Source organism: Salarias fasciatus, chromosome 5 (genome assembly GCF_902148845.1).
Source record: "Salarias fasciatus chromosome 5, fSalaFa1.1, whole genome shotgun sequence".
In the NCBI taxonomy this organism is placed as follows: domain Eukaryota; kingdom Metazoa; phylum Chordata; class Actinopteri; order Blenniiformes; family Blenniidae; genus Salarias; species Salarias fasciatus.
The window spans coordinates 35,593,740-35,616,435 of NC_043749.1; the positions used below are offsets into that span (position 1 = coordinate 35,593,740).

Genomic DNA, 22,696 nt, shown 5'->3' on the forward strand with positions numbered 1-22,696 from the left:
GCCGCTTGCTCTCACAATAACCCTTATGATCACATGCAAATTAAAAACAAACCTATTTATATTTGCTGCCGGGACTCAGCCGAGGAACTGCATGTTTCATTCCTCCCCTCAGGCTGCATCAGGAATCGAGAGGAAGTTCTTTTTATTAGACGTAGTTATTAGAATATTCATATCAAACTCACCAGCCATTGATATTCATTTGCCACAGACTCTCTTGTTACAAATTCAAAATGTCACAGTGAAATTCAAAACAGCCTGAGAGGCATGTTCATTATTTTCTTATTGAAGTGTTGTAGTTCATTGGTTCGGAGATTCGGGCTCCTGAGGGCTGAAGCGCCTGCTGATATTTGTTCAAACTCATTTCTCAGATGTTTAATTAAAGTTATTAGGAGCCACAGGTGAATCGGTTCATTAGCAGTGAATGGTGTTTTCATATTCCAGCAGCGCCTCACGCTGCACAACAATGACAGCAGTGCAGCACTTAAAGATAAATGGAGCGCCACTCCGCCGCCATTCCAATTTATTCACATGTTGATGGTGTGCAGCAGCGAGGCGGCGGCGGACGGCGGCGTTCGCCAGCGAGTCTCCTCCTGCACAAATACTGTGTCAAACCCTACTTGGTGATTGGTTAGCTTTCAGGAGCAGATGCTGAAAATGACTTTATTTTACACTGAGTCCACGTTATGTGTAAAACACGTCAATATTGTAAATGAACAGATGAAGGGTTAATTAGCTCATTACTTTATTTATAATAAGTACATCTGCTGTGCAAAATACATCCGTTTTCTCTTTCTGGATTATTGCTAACGTGTTCCAGCTAATTTTGATGTTTTTTAACTTTTTTAACATTTTCAAAACTCCCTGTGTAAAATGTATCAGTCTTCCACGTTTACATTTCAGTAAGCTTGCTAACATTTGCAAACTGGTGCTGAAAGTAAATAAATAATGTAAAGATTTCCATATTTCTTATGCATAATACCCCAGTTTTGTAGGTTTATATTGTGCGTTTCAGGCTGTGGCACATGGAAATAACAGCTTTTATTAGTTGAAGTGAGCTAAACACCGTGAAAATATTAAAAACAGTCTGTATTCTGTGAGATTCAAACATCTGGATGTTTCAGCTAGTCAGAGATTATCTCAACAGGAATCTCTCTGGATGCTGCGGTTTACAAACAGTAGTTTTGATAAACAGTTTTAATCAATCAGATGATTGATTAGTTTGGCCTGTGAGACAATGCGCTCTTCACCGCCGTGTGCTTGAATTAAATTTAGAAAGACATTGGAGCAAATTCTGCCAGAGACACAGGAAAGACGCATGGCTTTGAAAGCAGGGATCATCCTGGAGCTCGAAGGTTTCAGTCTGTTATTAAACTCCGGTCCTGAGGACTGATGTGCACAGGCTCAATCCCCTGCTCTGCACTGATTTCAGACCATTGCTCAAACTCAAACTCAGCATCATCAAACTCAACCAAAGCATGATCCAAAAACCAGAAGGAAAACACCTGGCATTTCCCATGTTCCCCTGAGCAATAACTGCCATCTGAACGGATCATTCTTCTCTATTAGGAAGTGAGTCAACGTTGTTCCAGGCCAACAGAGTACAGACAGCTCCAACAGACATCAGTCTGAACCCACCGAGGACACGTCCTCCTGGAGAAACTAGTTTAGGGCAGTACTGGGTCTGCGTGGTGGTCCTGACCAAACACAGGCCACTTCCTGCTCTCTCAGCAGGGGTCCTGACCAAACACAGGCCACTTCCTGCTCTCTCAGCAGGGGTCCTGACCAAACACAGGCCACTTCCTGCTCTCTCAGCAGGGGTCCTGACGGAACACAGGCCACTTCCTGCTCTCTCAGCAGGGGTCCTGACGGAACACAGGCCACTTCCTGCTCTCTCAGCAGGGGTCCTGACCAAACACAGGCCACTTCCTGCTCTCTCAGCAGGGGTTCTGACGGAACACAGGCCACTTCCTGCTCTCTCAGCAGGGGTCCTGACGGAACACAGGCCACTTCCTGCTCTCTCAGCAGGGGTCCTGACCGAACACAGGCCACTTCCTGCTCTCTCAGCAGGGGTCCTGACGGAACACATGCTTCTTGCTGTTTCTTATTAAATGCTGAGGTAATAAATTTTGATTGGACAGATTAGATGTAAAAAAAAAATTCAGCAAGTTTAGTCTGATGAAAACTCTCCACTGCCAGCAAAGACGCTCGAGAAATCAGCCTCAAAGAACCGAGTCAAACATCGGCAGCTCGTGCTAAAATGAAGGGAAAGCCAAGAAGACGTGCAGACGGGAAAGCTCTGGCCGGAAGAAGAGGAAGAACAGTATCATGAGAACGCAGGTCAACATTTTGCACTTCAGCATTCTTCATATTGGAGAAGTTTCCTGTAGAAGTTGACACTGACTTTCTTCAGTCACCATAAAGAACAGAATTTATAACTACCTCAAGAAGGTCATTTTTCTCTGACACGAATCAAATTTGGTGTCTCGCTTACAAAGTGTTGAATCCAGCGACTTATGAATGCCTCTCAGCCACTGGATGAAATCTGCTGACATGGTACAAGAGCGTCTTCAGAAACGAGTCCATGTCCCGGAGCTGAGCTGCTCTTGATGGATGTGGTACCTTGAAACCCTTCCTGACATGAGATAGTGAGAGTGGTGGAAGCCAGGCGTCCTGCTCCTCCATTCTCTTCTGCTGATGGCGTGACAAAATGTCATTTGCATACATTTACAGCCGTGAAGCGGCGGGGATTTTCCTTCTCCCAGAGCCGTCCGTCTTACCTCGTCGTAGACGCTGTCATTCCGCTCAAAATCCCCCGCCTTCCTGGGCAGCACGTGGACATGGACATGCTGCAAACACACACACACACACACAAAGGGTTTAGATGCTGGAGGAGCTTCGCTGGGGAACGCCGTGACAAGACGGCGCTTTCCACAGAGAGTCTTTAATTCTTACTGCCGTGTCAAACCGCAGGAGGGTGACCGTGCATTTCACCAGGCATGCTACCTGCGCACCGCAGAGACTCCTTATTTTTATGCTTTGAGGCTTTAATTGACTTCCCCAGCCCCCCCACCCCGCCGTCCCCCCCGTCCCCCTCCTCCTCTGGCTGTCACCAACAGCTGTCTATAGCTGTCTAACTTTGATTTGCTGCTCTGCATGGATGATATGTTAATGTCCCCAAAGACGCTGCCCTGCCGAACGGCCAGCGCACCGAGCAACCAGCGCACCGAGCAGCCAGCGCACCGAGCGGCACAGGAGCTCCAGACGGTCTGCAGACACAAGAACAGACGTTTCACCCGGAAAAAACAAAGGCTGTGTCCGAATGTCCACACTGTGTCCTCCATAGGACACTACATAGTGAAGACGCCATCTGTAGGGCTGTCCAAATGTCCAGATAGCAAAAAAGAAGGGCACTAGAAATTTCCCACAATGCATCTTGAAAAGTATAGTGAGCATCGATGGTCCCGAGATGGCTCAATATTACCCATCATGCATTGCGAATATCCAGCAAAACGGCGGAAGAGCAGCAGCGCGAGCCGGGAATAATTTATTAACATAGTATATTTATTACCTCCACCAGGAGGTTAAGTAATCATGTCAGTTTGTTGGTTGGTTGATTGGTTTGTTAGCAAGATCCCGGAAAAAATAATTGACGGATTGCAATGAAACTTTGTGGAAAGGTGGGTCTTGGGCTAACTTAGAATTGATTACATTTTGGTAATGATCCGGATCACTGTCTGGATCCAGGAATTTTTTAAAGGATTCTTTATCATTGAGAGATGGGGAGTCTTTCACATGGTCGGGCAGGCCCGTCGACAGGGGGGACAAACGCCTGGTTCACAGGACGCGCCGCTTCTGACGCGGAAGTGGGAAGCGGCGCGCACCGACTGTCAGATTGGCGCCCCTGTTAACCTCTCTGACGGTTCATACAGAGCCGCTGTGTTGTGGAGGAGGGGAGAGTTTGTCTCTGTCCCCTCATGTCCCGGAGTCTACTGTCTCCTCATCCTCCCCCAAACAACGTTTGTTCAAGCCCAGTGCGAAGACAGCAGAGATCCTGTACGTCCTGACTGCTGAGAATGACCGAAGGTCCTGGAGCTACCTAACCAACATGTGGGGTCCAGACCTGGACCTGGACCTTCAGCTCCACAGCACAGAAATGCAGTGAGCCGGGTCTGGAGTGGAGTCTCCCGACAAGCCTCCCGTCTGACATCCTTCACCTGCAGTCTGCACAGTGATAGTAGATTTAAGTCTTTCCACCAAAACTGTGAGCGACTGTATGACAGTAAAATAACAACGATGAACAGGCTCCCTTCACGGTGAGGCCGATGGATGGACAGGCCCTGCATCCACCGCTCCATCCGTGCATGCTGGGTAACACTCCTGTCATCCCAAAGCGCTGCCTTCTAAAGTTCCAGACTCCTGGAAAAACTTTGTGGAGAACGCAGAACACATCGAACCCCACAAAGCTTTTATGACATGACTACACTAATGCCTTCAGATGTATCAGAACAAATTTGGTCTCCAGTGGCTGAAAAGCTACGATGTCCGATGACTGACAGCCTGACGTGTTTCTTCAGAGTCCTGAAACGTCTGAATGTATTAGATAAATTGGTTAATAGAGTCATTTACCTGTCAGAAACCAACAGTTCATGGAAAAATTGAAGACATTAAACCCCTCAAACTCAGAAATGATGTGGAAAGAAAAATGTCCAGAGTAAATACAAGACAATGTAAAGACAGGAAGACACCCTGCAGAGGACATGTTGGGTCCTGCAGTCCCTGGGATGGAAACCGCAGACACCTGGAACTACAGGTGTGGATCAGGTAAACATCGACAGTCCAGAGGACAGAGAAACCTCATCTACAGAAACCGGACGGGCCACTGCAGCAGTGTGGAGGTTTGGCCATCAGTGGAGGAATGTGATTGGACCTCACCACCTCTGGAAGAACGACACACAAACCTCCAGATTTCATTTAATGGTCCCATCAGATAAAAAATATGAATTCGCTGTTTCCAGGGTGGAGGTGCCAGAGTGTGTGTTTGCTTCGAGGGTTTAAAAGATGTAGATGTGTTTCAGGACCCAGCCATGTGATTCATTTCACTCACATCACTCAGAGCTGTGCATTGTGCGGTGTGTGTCTGTTTCTCTGCATGTATCATCAGGGCTTAATAACCTGATGTTGTGGTTTTCATTCGTTTTTCATTACCACACCGTGATAAACTGTGGAGGCAGGCTGAACCACTGTTTGTAAATGCTACAAACAAGATCGCATGTTTGGAGGCGCCTGCTTCCCGCTCTCTGTGTTTTCTATTTAATGAGGCCATTTGCATAATGTCTGCATTATTAAATTTGCCCACCTTGAGGAAAACTTCTGAGGCAGAAAAAAATAACCCATCATGGCGGGAGAGCGATTTATCACCAACACTTCCTAAATGAGCGCTGAGCGAACGAGGCAGTGGCCGCTGGACACTGCACAGCGTGTGTGTGTGTGTGTGTGTGTGTGTGTGTGTGTGTGTGTGTGTGTGTGTGTGTGTGTGTGTGTGTGTGTGTGTGTGTGTGTGTGTGTGTGTGTGTAGGGTGGTATGGGAACTAAAGTGGCGTGACGCTGTGTGGGTGTATGTTTGTGGCAGGTTCTGGGCCCACACACAAAGCGAAGGACACATTACATTAAGGATCATGGCTACACACACACACACACACACACACACACACACACACACACACGCGCTGTGGTGGTTTGTTCATTAACAGACACACACTGTGCAGGATGCAGTCAGTGGGATGGCTAACCTGTGTGGTGACTCCTGCACTGTAATGAATATGAACAGCTGCAGGAGTCTGTGGACCTGCTGGCAAACACACCGTCAGTCTGCTGAGAGGTTCGAAGCAGAAAATGAACAAATGCATGTTTGACGTCAGTGAAGGATGATCAGCTTCCAGCAGCAAGGTCCAGGTGAAAGGTCAAAGGTCAGTGGTGGGTCAGACCAGTCCCACTCGGACTCATCCAGGAAATAGAAGCTGTCTGTTCGTTTCCGTTTCACAGCAGAATGTACAGGAGTCAGTCAAGTCCTGGTTGAATGCAGCGCCTCAGTCTTCAGGTCCAGCTGTTTTCCCGTGTGAACCAGTTCTTCCCGGTCTGATAGCAGTCTGAAGAAAGGACCGCGACTCTGGGACCGACTCACCGAACCCCCCTCAGTGACACGCTGAGCAGGAGCTCTCTGCTGGAGTCCGAACTGAAGCCGAACAGACGGAACAGCACTGTAAATATTAAAGAAGAGCTGCCTCACGGTGTGGGAGGAGAGCCCCCTCTTTCATCTCTTGTCCCATGCCCTCAAGCAAGGCATTAAAAACCCCTGAATAGGGTTTACCCAGACAGCCACAGCTCTGTGTGTGCATGTGTGTGTGTGTGTGTGTATCTCTGTGAGACACACCTGTGTGAGAGCAGCTCCCTCCCCCTGCCGGCTCTCCAGTTGAACAGTTGCTGTAAATAACAATATGTTCTCCGCTGATAAAAAAAAAAAAACAAAAACAGCTTTGGCTTCCTTCTCTCATAACTCCACATTAGTTTTGAAGAGCTTCACAACAAATTCATTTTGGACCAGATGTGGCACAACTGCTGTCTTTTAGGTGAGTTAATAAAATATGAACAATAATTCATTGTTTCCTAATAAATGAGAGGAATGTGAATCTGTCAGTCCTCAGATTTCCGTCAGTCTCTTCAGTCGTCTGGCTGGTCATGTGACTTCTTTCAGGCACATGCTGCTTTGATGCTGACGACAGATTGTTTACAGGGAATGAACGACGGTTGAAACATGGGAAGGATTTTTATTGCTCTTATAGTAAATTTCTAACTTACTGCACCTGTAAAAATAAAAGCCCAAAAAGGATAGAGTAGATGATGGAATCGATAGGAGAGGATTAAAGTGTGGAGTGTGTGAGAAACTTAGTGTGGGACAGGAGAGGAGAACCCGTTGCCATGGTAACAGGGACCGTGAGCTGGTTTGGACCCTCGTGGGACGGGAGGCGGTTACCCTACTGGTGGTGTGTGGAAGCAGGGAGACATGGAAAACATGCGGGGCCACGGCCGCCAACAACCGCCGCCTGAAGAGAACGCTCGCCTCTACAGACACCGGGCGTCCCAGGAAATCGGCCTAACCAGGGCTCAGGGCGCAGACCGCTCTCCCAAATAATCAACCCAGATGCTTCGTAATTAATCGGTAAGCGTGGAAATCAGTGAGATAGAAAAAAGAGAAAACAGCTGTCGTATCAATTAGATTGACTCGGGTGGAAGTCAGGCTGACGGGCAGGAAGCTGTACCACAAACAGTCTGAGGCTCGTTAATGGAACCCGAGAATGAAAGTCTACTTGATCAAAGTCCTTCGTTGACAGGGACCGTCAAACTTTCACCCACAGCAACTTAAAGCAAAGTGACTTTCCTGGTTAAATCACAAGAGGATACGTTTGGTTTCGACAGGTTCAGGTTTCCCCGACTTCTCTCTAATTCTCCTTTTCAATTCTGCTGGGAAATTAATCAGGATGAGCAGCTGTCAGCGTCTTCTCCTCAGGAGGACCACGACTCCAGGCAGGTATCAAAACTCCCATTCCACAGAGATTTGAGGTGCAGAAGTCTAATGTTGAGCTGTGGTCACATGTCAGCGGGGAGGAGGACGGGACATGTCCCCGTCCCAGTCCAAATGCAACAACTGAACACACAAACCTGGACAGATTTCAGCTTGGCCTCTAAGTTCCCAACTCTGAACTGTTATAGGACGGAATTTAACATTTAAGTCTGGAAAAATAAAAAGCAAAGTGAGCAAAACCTAAAAACCAAACCGAATCACATTCCAAACACATCTGAAGACAAAACCGTCCATCGTCTGCTAAACCACCATGGACATAAAAGATGGTCACATGTCACATGACCGCATCACGTGGACAGAGGACGAGCTGTGATTGGCTGGTTTATGCAAAACTTTAACTCCTAAAATAAAATCAACAGACTGATATGAAAATCAGAGTCTGGTCCAGAAACTAGTGACAGAGACCAGAACCGGTTCTGGAACCAAGATTTAATATGTTGATTTACACTCTGAAATTCACCATTTGTGAATGGGTTCCAATGGGTTCCAATGGGTTCCAATGGGTTCTAATGGGTTCCAATGGGTTCTAATGGGTTCCAATTGGTTCCAATGGGTTCCAATGGGTTCCAATGGGTTCTAATGGGTTCCAATGGGTTCCAATGGGTTCTAATGGGTTCCAATGGGTTGTAATGGGTTCTAATGGGTTCCAATGGGTTGTAATGGGTTGTAATGGGTTCCAATGGGTTGTAATGGGTTGTAATGGGTTCCAATGGGTTCTAATGGGTTCCAATGGGTTCCAATGGGTTCCAATGGGTTCTAATGGGTTCTAATGGGTTCCAATAGGTTCTAATGGGTTCTAATGGGTTCTAATGGGTTCCAATGGGTTCTAATGGGTTCCAATGGGTTCTAATGGGTTCTAATGGGTTCCAATGGGTTCTAATGGGTTCTAATGGGTTCTAATGGGTTCTAATGGGTTCCAATGGGTTCTAATAGGTTCTAATGGGTTCCAATGGGTTCTAATGGGTTCCAATGGGTTCTAATGGGTTCCAATTGGTTTTAATGGGTTCTAATGGGTTGTAATGGATTCTAATGGGTTCCAATGGGTTCTAATGGGTTCCAATGGGTTCTAATGGGTTCCAATGGGTTCCAATGGGTTCCAATGGGTTCTAATGGGTTCCAATGGGTTCTAATGGGTTCTAATGGGTTCCAATGGGTTGTAATGGGTTGTAATGGGTTCCAATGGGTTGTAATGGGTTCTAATGGGTTCCAATGGGTTCTAATGGGTTCCAATGGGTTCTAATAGGTTCTAATGGGTTCCAATGGGTTCTAATGGGTTCCAATGGGTTCTAATGGGTTCCAATTGGTTTTAATGGGTTCTAATGGGTTGTAATGGATTCTAATGGGTTCCAATGGGTTCTAATGGGTTCCAATGGGTTCTAATGGGTTCCAATGGGTTGTAATGGGTTCTAATGGGTTCTAATGGGTTCCAATGGGTTTTAATGGGTTCTAATGGGTTCCAATGGGTTCTAATGGGTTCCAATGGGTTCTAATGGGTTCCAATGGGTTCTAATGGGTTCCAATGGGTTGTAATGGGTTCTAATGGGTTGTAATGGGTTCTAATGGGTTCCAATGGGTTGTAATGGGTTGTAATGGGTTGTAATGGGTTCTAATGGGTTCAGACTCTTTTCAAAACCAACATCATCACCCCCTGCTGGAATTTCCCCAGAATTACAGCTTTTCTGCACCTCGGCATTGCATTCATATGTAAGCAGTGGAGGTTGGTGTTTGATACCAGCTGGTCCTGTACAGGGCCGCAGGGCGCTGGAGCCAATCCCAGGTTACTATGGCAGAGGACGGAGACGCCTGGACAGGTGAGGACAGATGGGGACAGGATACAGCCCACTGCTACAGCTGCATTTCACCCTAAATTCAAGTAAAAGCTCTTTGATAATTTTCTGAATACAGACATCTAAAAATACCACAGTCACCTCGCACCAAATATTTTGCTCCCCCAAAGGAAGAAATAAAATAGCTGACAAAATAACTGAAGCTCTATGACACTGCTGTGGTTTGAGAAAAAAAAGGACCACAGCTTTAACAGTGTTTGACGTTGGTCAACAAGCCTCAGCAGCAGCACACTAGCATCTGAAATACAAGAGCAACTTGGTGTTATAATTCCAGACTTCATCGTCCAGAAGCTCAGAGCTGAAGCTGCCCACCTTCAGAGGATCAGCGTATCACAGACCAGAGGACTGTTTCCAGCTCACCGCTTCCATTCTCTACCAGACAGACCTCCTGCTGGTTAAAGCACATGTTAAAAAGCTCTTAATTTGTCCTGGTGAATGCTGCTTAACCACCATTACAATAAAGTTTCAAAGTGCTGCAGGTGTTGGGGGCCTGTTTGTACGAGGGTGGACCCAAAAGAATCCGGAAGTTGACTGTAACTTTTTATTTCTGACATTTCAAAATAAAACATCACTGTCGCCTTCAAAATAACCTCCATCTGCATTAATGCAGCGCTCCAGCCGTGTCTCCCACTTCACCAATGCGTCGTCAGACCTGTGCGTAATTGTGCCATTCTGGGCCGGCTGCGATTTTTCCGTCACCTCCTCCACATCTGCAAACCGCTGTCCCTTCAGCTGCTTCTTCAACCTGGGGAACAAGAAAAAGTCCCTGGAGGCTTCATCTGGAGAATCAGGCGGATGGGAGAGGAGATTCATCTCATTCTCCTCCAGAAACTGCGTGAGGCGCAGCGCCGTGTCCGCTGGCGCTCTGTGGTGGTGGATCAACCGGCTCCACTCCGCCACGACGCTCTGCTTCCTCCTCACATCCTCACGGAGCGTCTGAGGACTTCCTGTAGTAGTCCTGGTTTACAGTCTGACCTGGAGGGACGGACTCGCTGTGGACGAGACCCTGGACAGCCAAGAAGCAGCTCAGCATTGTTTTCACGCTGAGCGGACCTGACACGCCGACATCTGGCCCTTCTCAGACCCCCGGACCACTCCTGGACCTGAGTCTTCCCCAGAGCAGCATCCTGTAGGCTTGCTGCAACAAGCTGAGTGTTTCTGCTGCTGTTTTTACAGCAAAAAGCAGAATTTAATGTTTGCGCGCTGCTCTGGCTTCCCAGTCAATGTCGCCTTTAGTTGGCGAAAAAGTAACGGAGCAAAACAAAAACAGAGACCACAGAGCATGTAGCATGAATGTAGCATCTCCCCAAGGCTCCGCCCAGCTCCCACCCAGCTCCTGCCCCATTGGAGGAGCTCCCGTTGGGAGCGCAGACACAGAGACGTTAGCGGCGCGCACGGCGCTTCCGCGTCCAGTGTGTTCCTGGCGTAACCTGTCCTCAGCGCTTCGTTTCTTAATTTTTCTTTATTTGCACTACGCCAAGTTATGGCGCACTCAACGGTAAGTAAACCCTCAAACATTCTTCTCTGTCATTCTGCACCGACGCTCCGTCCTTCTACGCGGGAAATGAACCAGGGTCAGTGCACGCCACTGACATGTACGCGCAGGGGGCAGGTCGAACGGCGAAGGGATTTGATTGGTTTAAAAAAAGGTGTCCCTTCAAGACAATTTTTTGCTGTTTTTACCGTTTTACTCCGGCTGTAGATAGCGGATATTTTCCGCTCTACTTGAAAAACACACTATGAATTGCTTCCCATCGGGTCATAAAGACCATTTTAACCAGTATTTAAAAAAATGTATCTCATTCAGATCGCCAACCCGAGCTTTAACCACATTGCTAAAAAGCACAAACAGTAACAAAACAAATGTTAAATTAACCAGCTCACACCTTTAGAAGAGCTGGAGTCTCCTCTTTTTTTTTTAATTTTGAATAGCACAACACTTCATATTGACTTGAGCAAGCCAGCGGAGTTTGCTGTTGTTTTTCAAGCACATAATAGTCTGAAAACTTTTTTTTAAATGAAATACTATATTTTGACTGAGGGGGCGAGGCAGTCCCCCCCTGGCGCCGGGTCCGCTCCTGCCTGACGGTGAAATCACTCCACACAGCAGAGAGGCTGGAGAGGCCGGACGCTCCGATCAGCTGAGGAAACGGGCACCGGTCCTGAGCACCAGGTTTGCCGGTCCCTGTTTCCTCCGGCTGGACCGGAGGTGCAGCAGTGTGTCTTCAGACCAGAGTTTGAATGTTGCGCTGCTGCTCGGGCCTGGCAGCAGACTTCAGCCATGCGGTCTGATACTCAGCCCTGCACTTCATATCCTCCACTCCGCTTTAATGTGTGCACTCGTTGACCCTGTTGCTTGTGGGTCATATTTTAAAGACTCTCGGCCTCCATCAGCTCGCTCCGAGCACCACGCTGTCGGCTGATGGCTCAGTTCGGTGGAGAAATTTCTTAAAGCTAATTAAATACGGTTTTATAAATGAAAAGCATGAAACCTCTTGGTCAGTTCAGCCAGACGGCCTTATGTCGTCTGCTCATGTGATCTGGCGTCCTGACAGCACGTCTGCAGCCCATCGAGCTGAGGAAGGGAACGCCGGTGAAGAGGACCGATACAACACACAGGACGAGCCGGTCTACAAGCTCAATCCTGCTTTTTCATGGAACACAGGAACCTCAGGCGTCATGTAGAAGTGAGGCTCCGAAGATGCTGAGATGTTTGACATGTCCTCACTGTGAAAGGTCATATTCTGAAGAGATCCAGGACAACTGAGACGTCCACAGACCCCTCATTCTGAAACTAAACCCATTTACTTCACTTACGATGGAAATACGAACTGCCACATTAACGTCGACTGAACAGAAATATAAAGCCTAAATCTTGTTTTTGCTCACATGAGCTGAACTCAGAGATCAGCGAATTTTTCTGTGGACACAAAACACCTGTTTCCCTCAAATGTTGTTCACAAATGTGTCTACATTTCTGAAATGTGTGTGGCGTCTCCACCACAGGGTTGGAATGTAGGCGGAGCCTGGAGACTCCATTCTCTGTGATGCAGCTTGAAAATCCAGTCAACAGAACAACCAGTGTGTGTGAAGCGGCTCCTGGTTTGTACCAGCGATCGTCCGAAGAGACGCTCGCGACAGCTAGCAGCTAGCAGCTAGCAGGTAGCAGCTAGCAGGTAGCAGCTGGCGGCTGGCGGCTGGCGGCTGTGCCATCGTTGTCACCGCTCATGGAGACCGCAGGAAGAGTCCAGGTCAGCCTCAGGCTGCCTCAGCGAGCTGAAACACTCTGAAATGAGCAGTTTTATCACACAGCGACAAGTTGGTCCAAAAGACCTGTTCCCTGTAGATGGCAAATCCAGGTCCTGACCAGAACCCATCTCCAAAGGTGTAAAAGACAATTTTACAGTTCATCCAGCCAGCCGCACAACCCGCAGGCCACAGCAGTCCAGGACCTCCACATCTGGTCCAGGACCTCCACATCTGGTCCAGGACCTCCACATGTGGTCCAGGACCTCCACATCTGGTGCAGGACCTCCACATGTGGTCCAGGACCTCCACATGTGGTGCAGGACCTCCACATCTGGTCCAGGACCTCCACATGTGGTCCAGGACCTCCACATCTGGTCCAGGACCTCCTGGATGGAAGAGCTCCTGCTCAGACAGTCAGAGGATTCTGGTCGTCCTCATTGCGTGTCCAGCAGTCTCAGAGGACATGTCAGCCATCAGCATGTTTGGGATGCTCTGGACCAGCAGGTTGCAGTTCCTGCCAATATCCAGCAGCCCAGGCGGTCACGGAAGAGGAGTGAGGAAACACTGCTGATGTGTGGCAAAAAGAAAAATAGAAAAAAGTCTCATGAAGAGGAAGAAGTCATCTCTGAGCCACGCCCCATGTCTCCCTCATGTAGAAACAGCATTGACTGTCCATGTTCCAGGGTTGATAGCCCAGCTCAAACACTGCTTCAGACACAGCTCTCTTGTTTTTTCACTCTTTATATCAAAGTTGAGCCGCTCAAGAAAGACTTCAGACATCCTCCATGTATGGAAGGGAGGGTGGGAACCTGTTCACTGCTGTTGGCGGAAAAAATATCATCATCTGACAAACTGCTCATTATGCCTCCGAACCTGGGAACCTGCTGCCAGACTGACAGGAGGCCGGACTACAGGACCGTGAAGACTCAGAGGTGTTGGTCCATGTGGCCTAAATGTGTGTGACAAAGAGCTTAAAGAAGGTCACTGTCACTGTCTCATCAAAGAAAGAACACCCAACACAAAGATGCTATGAAAGAAACATCAGACCCAATAACCAGGTTACAGCTGACTCTGGACTTCTGTCCTAATGACATTTACATTGACAGACTGTTATTTATCGTTTCCTCACACAACTTCAAACAGTTCCAACTCTGGCATTAGAAACCACTGATAAAGAAGAGCCCTGAATATGGCGTCATTTTAGTGACAAAATTCCACTCGCAAAAAAATCATAATCGCACAGTTAAACCACTCTCTGTGCACTCGCGATGCCTCGCCGCGTGCGCGTGGTCACTTTCTGCTCGCGCGGTGACATGTCTGAGCTGTCTGCTCGCGGTGGTGTTGCCTTTTGGCACTCAGGGGGCGGGCTTTGAGTTGACGCCACTCAACTCCTCCTTTGTGATTGGTTGCTCTAAACGTCCACTGTCTTCCGGTCAGAGCCAATCAGAGGTTAAGTAGGGCGGGTAGTCATCGTTTGGCGGCAGAATCTGAAAATTGAGGAGTAAAATTCACATAACATGACCTCCATACAGTGATTTGATTACTGTGGAGGAGACCTGGCTGTTTCCTGGGAGGAGAAAGAATGAATAAAAACGTCTTCATGGAGCCATCAAGGCTATCTGTCTCAACTGTATATGTAAATTATATTTGATTTATATCTGTTAGTGTATATCTGTTATTCATCTAATTATTATTCCTAATAATTTCTAATAATTATTATTATTCAACTGACCACTTATCGTAGAGAAGATCTTTATTCACTACACAACAGATTGTTTTGAGAGCAAAACAACATGAAAGTGATCAGGTCTGGATTTAGATTCATACTCAGTAAAACATTACAGTCTCATTGCAGGCTGGTCCACTTCAGTGGGAATTTTTTTTAAATAAAAGTCACATTCCAGGCTGATCATCTTCATCTGTCTGACGACAACACCTGGCCAGCTCCTGAGGAGGAGGAGGCTCTCCTGAGGTTCTCCTGGGGTTCTCCTCCAGACCTGGATTGAAGCACCAGTCAGCTCCTGGACAGTCTGTTGGTGAGACCTGATGTCCCAGATGTTCTGGACTGGGTTCGGGTCTGGAGAACCGGCAGGCTGGTCCAGAGCATCAATCCCTTCACCGTACAGGACCTGCTGACACGTTTCAGCCACAGGAGGCCGAGCTCTGTCCGGCCCCAGGAGGACCCAGGAACCACGGAACCAGCAGACGGTCTCACAAGTGCAGTCAGCTCCCCTGGAGAGCTGGTGAATTGATAAAGTACTGGATATATTCTGACCGAAAAATGATGGGATGCTGATAGGCATTGGAAAAAGGAGAAGTGCTTTGCTTCTCATCAGCTCATCACTCTCTGAGTGCCTCCTTCTTTTTGTCCACTGTTTCCACCGACTGATTCAGAGAAAGCCCAGTCTGTTCTGAATGTGAGAAGCCAACAGCAAACCACACCAGGAGCCAAAGGCAGTGCCTCCACTGTCTCTTCATAAAGCTGACACACCTGCTGCCTACAAACACATCTCACACAGCTACACAGTGGAAGCGTTGTAAAGTATCAAGGAGCGCTTTATTGATTCCAGGGAGAGCATCGATGATTGGTGATGCTGATGGGATAGATACTGGAGTGATTTACCACACACTGGGGGTGAGAGCTCGGAGCCAGAGGATCTCCAAACCTGCAGATGTTGTGGGCTGGTGGTCCTCTCGTTGTCTGGTTTATCAAAAGTCCAAGAAGGAAAAGGCTGTCAGATGCAGGTGGTCCACTGGAGGCCACGCCTCCAGAAACAACCACAACCTTCAGAGCTGTACTGCAGTCCAAGTTTACTGGGGGGCTCTGCGGTGGCAGCAGAGTGGCATCTGGAGAATGTCTGGCAGGTCTTCTCATATGGAAACAATATATACGTATGTAGAACAAGAAATGATCAAATTTACAATGAGGAACAGCCAAAAAGACCAGCCTTCCATTAAACACCCACAAACTACGTCTTGTGTCAAGTCCTGACGTCTCTGTCATCGTCTTCCTGTGTCCCTCATGTCCCACAGTCCCTGCTGGGAAAAGACTTTCCTGTAGGTTCGTCTCGTATCGTCTACCTCATGAATATTACGGCTAATGATTTTCACCTATAAAATATCACACCGAAGGGCCAAGCTTGCTCAGTAAACAGTGGGAATCTATACGTGGGCAAACACATGATAAATCACTGTAATCACTTCGTATTTTCCATGAGACAAAAATGAGATTCAGCTCCATCATTCAAAACACAGAGATTTGTCTTGCGCCTGGGCAACTGCAGGCAGTAAGTTTATAAGAGTGCATTTGCCTCTCTCTTATAGCCTGCCTCGCTCTTATTCAATCAAAGAACCATTTTTATTGCTGGCGTGCAGCCGCCTGATTGCAATAACCTGGCTGATAGATGGGGGAGCGCTGCTCCGGGAGCAGGTGAGCTATATGTGCTTAGATAATCTGTTTTCATAAAAAGAGCGGACAGCCCTCCACATGGAGAGTTGCTTTGTGTTAAAATTATTGGATAAAATATGTAGATTATTTGTGTGAGTTAAGGATCTGTGGGAAACAACAGCTCCTTCATTACTGCCGTTGATTCACAGCATTCCAGTGAGCCTCTCTGCTGGAAGGCCCGCCGCTGAAGGTCCGCTGGAATATTTCACAGTTGCTGATATTCTGATAATGCGGCTGGTGTGAATCTAACTGAACTGAAAGCAGAAATGTATTACTCTTTGACCTTGTTTGTATTGGTGGATGAAAGCCATTTCATCTCAAACAATCTGTAGATGAGAAATGGGAGGTGTTGTGGAAATGGAAAAAATAAGGATCTTTTAAAAAGACACGATTCCCTGAGGGCACACACTCTGAAGATTGCTTTTTCTAAGAAGAGGGAGGTAAGTGGCTCAGACACATCTTCACTGGACAGACGGACTTTTGCCATGTTAACTGAAGGCTAACTTCATTACCAGCATTATTCAGCAGACGGTCGAGTAGGAAAATATAACAGGCAGAGATAATAACAGCTGTACACAGAGAACTTAACTCTTCATTGGAACACAAGATGTACTTGAACTGCATCAGTATGAACAGTACCCAAGAAAATTCCTGCTGTGCACCAAACAAGCAGACCAGGAAGAACCAGCTGTTAGTTTTGAGTGTTTCCAAATGAAAACTGTAAAGATTCCGTGTTGTGAAAGCGACGTCACTGGTAACGCTTCACTCCGCTAAACAGCCGTCAAACAGCAGAACTGCTCCATCTACTGGAAAGCAAATAAAACATAAACAGAGGTTTAGAATTGTGGAGCAGATACTAATTATCTGACGACACTGATGCTTGATTTCATATGAACGCTTTGCCCTGCAGGCTCCCACCAGGGTTCTCTGAACGTTGAATGTTGATCACTGAACTGAACAGGGGTGTGAAGCTTAAGAAGGAATGGCCCAAGAAGTACAGCAAGCTGTATGCTCTCCATGAACACCTGGCAGTCAAAATGACCCAGCTGCTGAGAGAAGGGAACCATCCACAGTGGAACCCAAGGTCCACAGTCCTCATCATGAAGGACCCCAGAAGGGAACAATACCGTCCAGCTACCGGCCTAGAACCTGCTCAGCTACATGGAAGCTCCGGTCTGGTATCATAGCGGCTAAGATGAACAGGAACATGGAACAACACCTGAGCAGAGCCCAGAAAGGAACCGGCAAGAACAGCAGAGGAGCCAGGAACCAGTTACTGGTCCACAGGGCGACTGAACAACACTGTAAGAGCAGAACCACCAACCAGAGCTCTGCCTGGACTGATTACCAGAAATCCTCTGACTCCATGCTGCTCACATGGATCCTGGAATACCTGAAACTGAACAACATCAACAGGGAACTGAGAACCTTCCTGGGAAACTCAATCAGGCTATGAAGTCAACTCTGGAAGCTGACTGGAAGCCAGAGCAGAGGAGAGGATCAAATGTAGCAGATGCCAAGTAGACGCCCTGTCCCCCCTGTTGTCCTGCAGAGACCTGAACCCCCTCAGCCAGACCAGCACCAGGAGTGGATCCGGGTACCGATTCTGCAGTGGAACAATCATCAGTCACTCCTCTACATGGACGACATCAAGCTCCTGAGAACCAGGAGAACCAGGAGAAGAGAGCAGTAGTGAGGGTGTATCAATCCCAGTGACAGAACATCAGGGAGGAGGAACAGGAACAGCTGGAGAAACACCAAGGACTGAAAGAGCAGCTGGAAGGCAGCAGTGGTCCAGTAGTGATGGGGGACTAGGGGCAGGAACCCCCCAGCTGGATGCATGGCTCCAGGAAAGACCAAGAACAACATTTGTGATCTCTGCTAAGAGGGGGGCAGTGCTAGGAAAATTTAAGATCCTGCACAGAACCCTCAAGCTCCCAAGCTTCTGGTAAAAGACCCCAGCTTGAAACAGGTATCGCCCAGGAAAGGCCAAAACACAGTTCAATTTACAGTTACAGTGTTTGATATAGAGGGCCAGTCACAGCTTCTCCAGGAGGGCCCACTTCGACCGCAGCAGCGGTCCACCTCAACGGCAAGGGAGGAGGGTAGTCAGCGAGGCCGGATGGTCCCCCAGCCCGAGTCTTCCAGTGGGGGTGTATGGCTGCCATGCTAGGTTGAGTTTGGATGTAAGGTGGAGAGAGATTTTCGAGGTGACTGCAGGAAGAAGAGCTCGGTGAGAGATGACTGCGATCATCTGTGTCTAATCATTGATTATCTCTCCCCCTCCCTCTCCCAGGGCATTCTGGGGCTCAAGGACCCCGAACTGTGGGTCCTGTCAGCACCCCTCTGGGGCCCCTATGAGACTGAAGCCTGCTGTCATTGCGCCCCTGAAGAGGTGGTTGAACATGTTCTGCTGACTTGAAGCTCAGGGTGTCGCAGCAGTACCTCCAAACCCTGGCTCATGGAAGGACAAGACTTCCTTTCGAGGGCGTCCCATTGAGTGTGGTCCCGGTCAGTCAAGAAACTGTCACCGCGGATGCCAGTCTCTGGAGGTGTGGCTGTCTGGTCAGACAGGGCAGTTTGGGGACAGTGGTCTGTGCAGGGCAGCTCAGCTAACAGCGAGAAGAACACCTAGCCCTTAAACTTTCTTTGGCCATATCTGAGAGGAAGGCAAGTACTCCTTCGGTCAGACAACACCTCAGCCGTCTTCCACATCAACCACCAGGGCGGCACCAGGTCTGCCCGGATGTTACAGGCCTCCCAGCTGCTTCTCACGTGGGCTGCGACTGGTCTGGTGGCCTGCTGGTCATGTATCTTCCAGGAGCCTGAGTCCACTAACGCACTGCCTCTTCTGTCAGACTCCTCCGCCAGGAGAGTGGTGGATCCACCACTCTCCTGGCAGATCCAGTTGTGGTGCACACAGTTCGGGGTCTTTTCAGCAGTGCGGGGGTCAGTTCAGAGGAGCGGGCCCACTGTCCACTTGGTTTTCCCTGATGGGAACCACCAGTCTGTGGGCCAAGACGTGATGGCCAGATGGTCTCTGTTATGCCTTGTCGCCCTCCCTCTGATCTGACGGAAACTACAGAGAATTCTTCAGGAGGGCCACATGCTAGCGATTCCCTTCTGGAGAACCCAGGAAAGGTTCTTGTGCTGAACCCCCCCGCCCCCACAACCCCCCAACCCTCCAATCCCTGTAGAAGATGTAGAGTCACTATAGAGCAGCTGTAGAGCCACATGTTGCTACAGAGCTGCAGGATAAATGCAGTTTATATAACAACCAGTTTCTGTTGGAGTTCAGAGACACCCTGACCGATGATGAGTCAGAGCGCTACAGTGCAGCAGTGTATCTGGACTCGAGTCCGGCTCTCGGTGGCTGTAATGACGGCGTCTCCTCGGTTTAACCCGGACGGACCCCGGTGGCTCGCCCCAGTCGGCTGCATGAATCATTCCATACAGCCTTCAAGTAAACCAAAAATGATTTAAACCTTTTAGAATACATCTCTAAATAATTCATCCCATCCCAGAGTTTAGCACTACGAATGAAATACGATGATTATTTAATAGTGTATAACTATTGCCGAGGCCTCATGACATATTTAAAGGCAGTAAATTATTAAGCTCTCACCTTCACGGTTTGTCCGGCTTCAGGGCCATCCTGGTGGGAACAGAGAGAGGTAATTAGAAAAGTGCTGGGAATTCTGAATTATTTACATTAATTATTTATAGAAAGATTTTAATTTCAGATGAGCTACAGCACCTCAATTCTCAATTCCTTAAAAAAAGGAAAAAAAAAAGAAATGAAATATCCCACATTCACTTCACTGTCATCTTTCAGATGACATTTATGCACACAATTTTCATCCCTATTTTTTTCCTTTAGACATTATGGCTTTATTTTTTGTTTTGCTTTTTTTTAGACAATCTGGGTTTGTATTGATTTTTTTAAAGATATTATGGGTTTTTGTTTTTTATTTTTTATTTTAATTTCCTCCAGCTTTAATGGTTTTTAACAGTGACTTTTAAAATGTTATTTCCCCCAAAGAAAACAACTGGCTACAAAATTCCACAAGCTTCAAAATGAAATGTAATAATCGGTAAAAAGTAATATGAATAAAAACGCCATTAATAAATGAAGTCCAAGATGAAAAGATGTTCCAGAGATATTTGCATAAAACTGTATTAAACAGTGATCCAGTGTTATGCCAAAGTGTAAAGAGGGAGTTCACTGCTTTTTGTGGTGGATCATTAGCAGTCCACTCATTATCGCTGAAGCAGAACTGAAGCAACGAGCTGAAGCAGAACTGAAGCAACGAGCTGAAGCATAGCTGAAGCATAGCTGAAGCAACGAGCTGGAGCAACGAGCTGAAGCAGAGCTGAAGCATAGCTGAAGCAACGAGCTGGAGCAACGAGCTGAAGCAGAACTGAAATAGAGCTGAAGCAATGAGCTGAAGCAGAACTGAAGCAATGAGCTGAAGCAACGAGCTGAAGCAGAGCTGAAGCAACGAGCTGAAGCAGAACTGAAGCAACGAGCTGAAGCAGAGCTGAAGCAATGAGCTGAAGCAGAGATGAAGCAACGAGCTGAAGCAACGAGCAGAAGCAGAGCTGAAGCAGAGCTGAAGCAATGAGCTGAAGCAACGAGCTGAAGCAGAACTGCAGCATAGCTGAAGCAACGAGCTGAAGCAGAACTGAAGCAATGAGCTGAAGCAACGAGCTGAAGCAGAACTGAAGCATAGCTGAAGCAACGAGCTGGAGCAACGAGCTGAAGCAGAACTGCAGCAGAGCTGAAGCAACGAGCTGAAGCAGAACTGAAGCAATGAGCTGAAGCAACGAGCTGAAGCAGAACTGAAGCAATGAGCTGAAGCAACGAGCTGAAGCAGAGCTGAAGCAACGAGCTGAAGCAGAGCTGAAGCAATGAGCTGAAGCAACGAGCTGGAGCAACGAGCTGAAGCAGAACTGCAGCAGAGCTGAAGCAACGAGCTGAAGCAGAACTGCAGCAGAACTGAAGCAACGAGCTGAAACAGAACGGAAGCAATGAGCTGAAGCAACGAGCTGAAGCAGAACTGAAGCATAGCTGAAGCAACGAGCTGAAGCAACGAGCTGAAGCAGAACTGAAGCAACGAGCTGAAGCAGAGCTGAAGCAGAGCTGAAGCAACGCGCTGAAGCAGGACTGACGCAGAACTGAAGCAGAGCTGAATCAGAGCTGAAGCAACAAACTGAAGCAGAATTGAAGCAGAACTGAAGAAGAGCTGAAACAGAGCTGAAGCGACGAGCTGAAGCAGAAGTGAAGCAGAGCTGAAGCGACGAGCTGAAGCATCGAGCTGAAGTTGCTGTTTGGTTGATGGAACTGAAATGTTGTTCATTGATCACAGAGCTGAAGCCACGAATCAGAAGAAGACTGTAGAAGGTTTTTTAAGTATTTGATGATATTTGGTCTATTTCTAGCGGTGCACTGAGGTATGGCTGTCTTGTTTCCGGGGCCGGTGTGAGGATGACCGCCTGTCAGCGTTTTGGCTGAATCCGGTTTTCCTTTGTGTCTTTTCACAATAAGAGGCTGCTGGCCTTCAGAGGGAACGACTGAAGGGAACCTGGAGGCTTTGAGGAACGCAGAACCTCTTTAAACATGCTTTCAGCTGGGCTGGATGTTCAAACTGCAGTTCTCATTTGTAAATGAATATAAATGTAACTCCTGATTTGTTCAAGATAAAGAGGAAACAGCTGTGACCTCCGGCATGCAGAACGTGCGAAAGAGTTTTCAGATTAACAAACCAAAAACAGAAAGAAGGCATTAAACAAATGGAGTTCTAGGTGAACCAAAGTTAAGTTGTTAACAGTTTTATTCTTGCAGCCTTTCATACACTGATCCAGTAACTGGAAAATGAAAAAAAAATCTCATCTTGGACTTGAAGCTTGTTTTGAGCTGTTGTGAAAAACTTTTTAATCTGGAAAGAAAAGCGTGAAAGTCTTCGCCCCGACGCTTCCTTTCTCACGTTTGGACCACTCCACGCACTCCGAGCTCCGTCAGCCGTTCACGACAATGGAGCCAGCACGGGATTATCTGAACGTCTGTATGGACGCAGACACACACACACACACACACACACACACACACACACACACACACACACACACACACACACACACACACACACACACACACACACACACACACACACACACCACACACACACACACACACACACCAGCTACACAGCCACTGGTGTGTGTGATTGACTCCGGCAGGAAGCTGAATGAAAGCTGGGAGGTGAAACCTGCGCTGCTCTGCTGTTCAGGTCTGAGCGAGGGCAGAATGATGCCAGGAGGAAAAGCGGAGCTGCAACGTGTAAACAACTTTATTCCAATGAAGCTGCATTAACAATATGAACAGGGAAGCTGCAGGAGGCCGGAGGTAACCTGACACACCGCAGTAAAACCATGTGGCCCTGCAGAGGCTGGGCGAGGACGGCCATGGACGAGGCCGTCTCTGCAGGCTGACCTGATGAACTCCTGTCCTGG

The 22,696-nt window shown here is 47.8% G+C and overlaps 1 protein-coding gene across 3 annotated transcripts in view; it reads right to left on the reverse strand.

The window, feature by feature from the left end:
* The window catches only part of fhit (fragile histidine triad diadenosine triphosphatase), a 284,494-nt gene that overhangs the window by 53,847 nt on the left and 207,951 nt on the right, over positions 1–22,696 (reverse strand). For all 3 annotated transcript variants that reach the window (XR_003931493.1, XM_030091933.1, XM_030091934.1), the window contains exons 5-6: positions 19,809–19,838; positions 2,778–2,846 (exon numbers count right to left, since the gene is read on the reverse strand). Coding sequence is in view for 2 of the 3 variants with exons in the window: in XM_030091933.1 (XP_029947793.1) it covers positions 2,778–2,846; positions 19,809–19,838 (99 nt within the window). In the remaining variant the exon portion in view is untranslated. The remainder of the gene's footprint in view (positions 1–2,777; positions 2,847–19,808; positions 19,839–22,696) is intronic.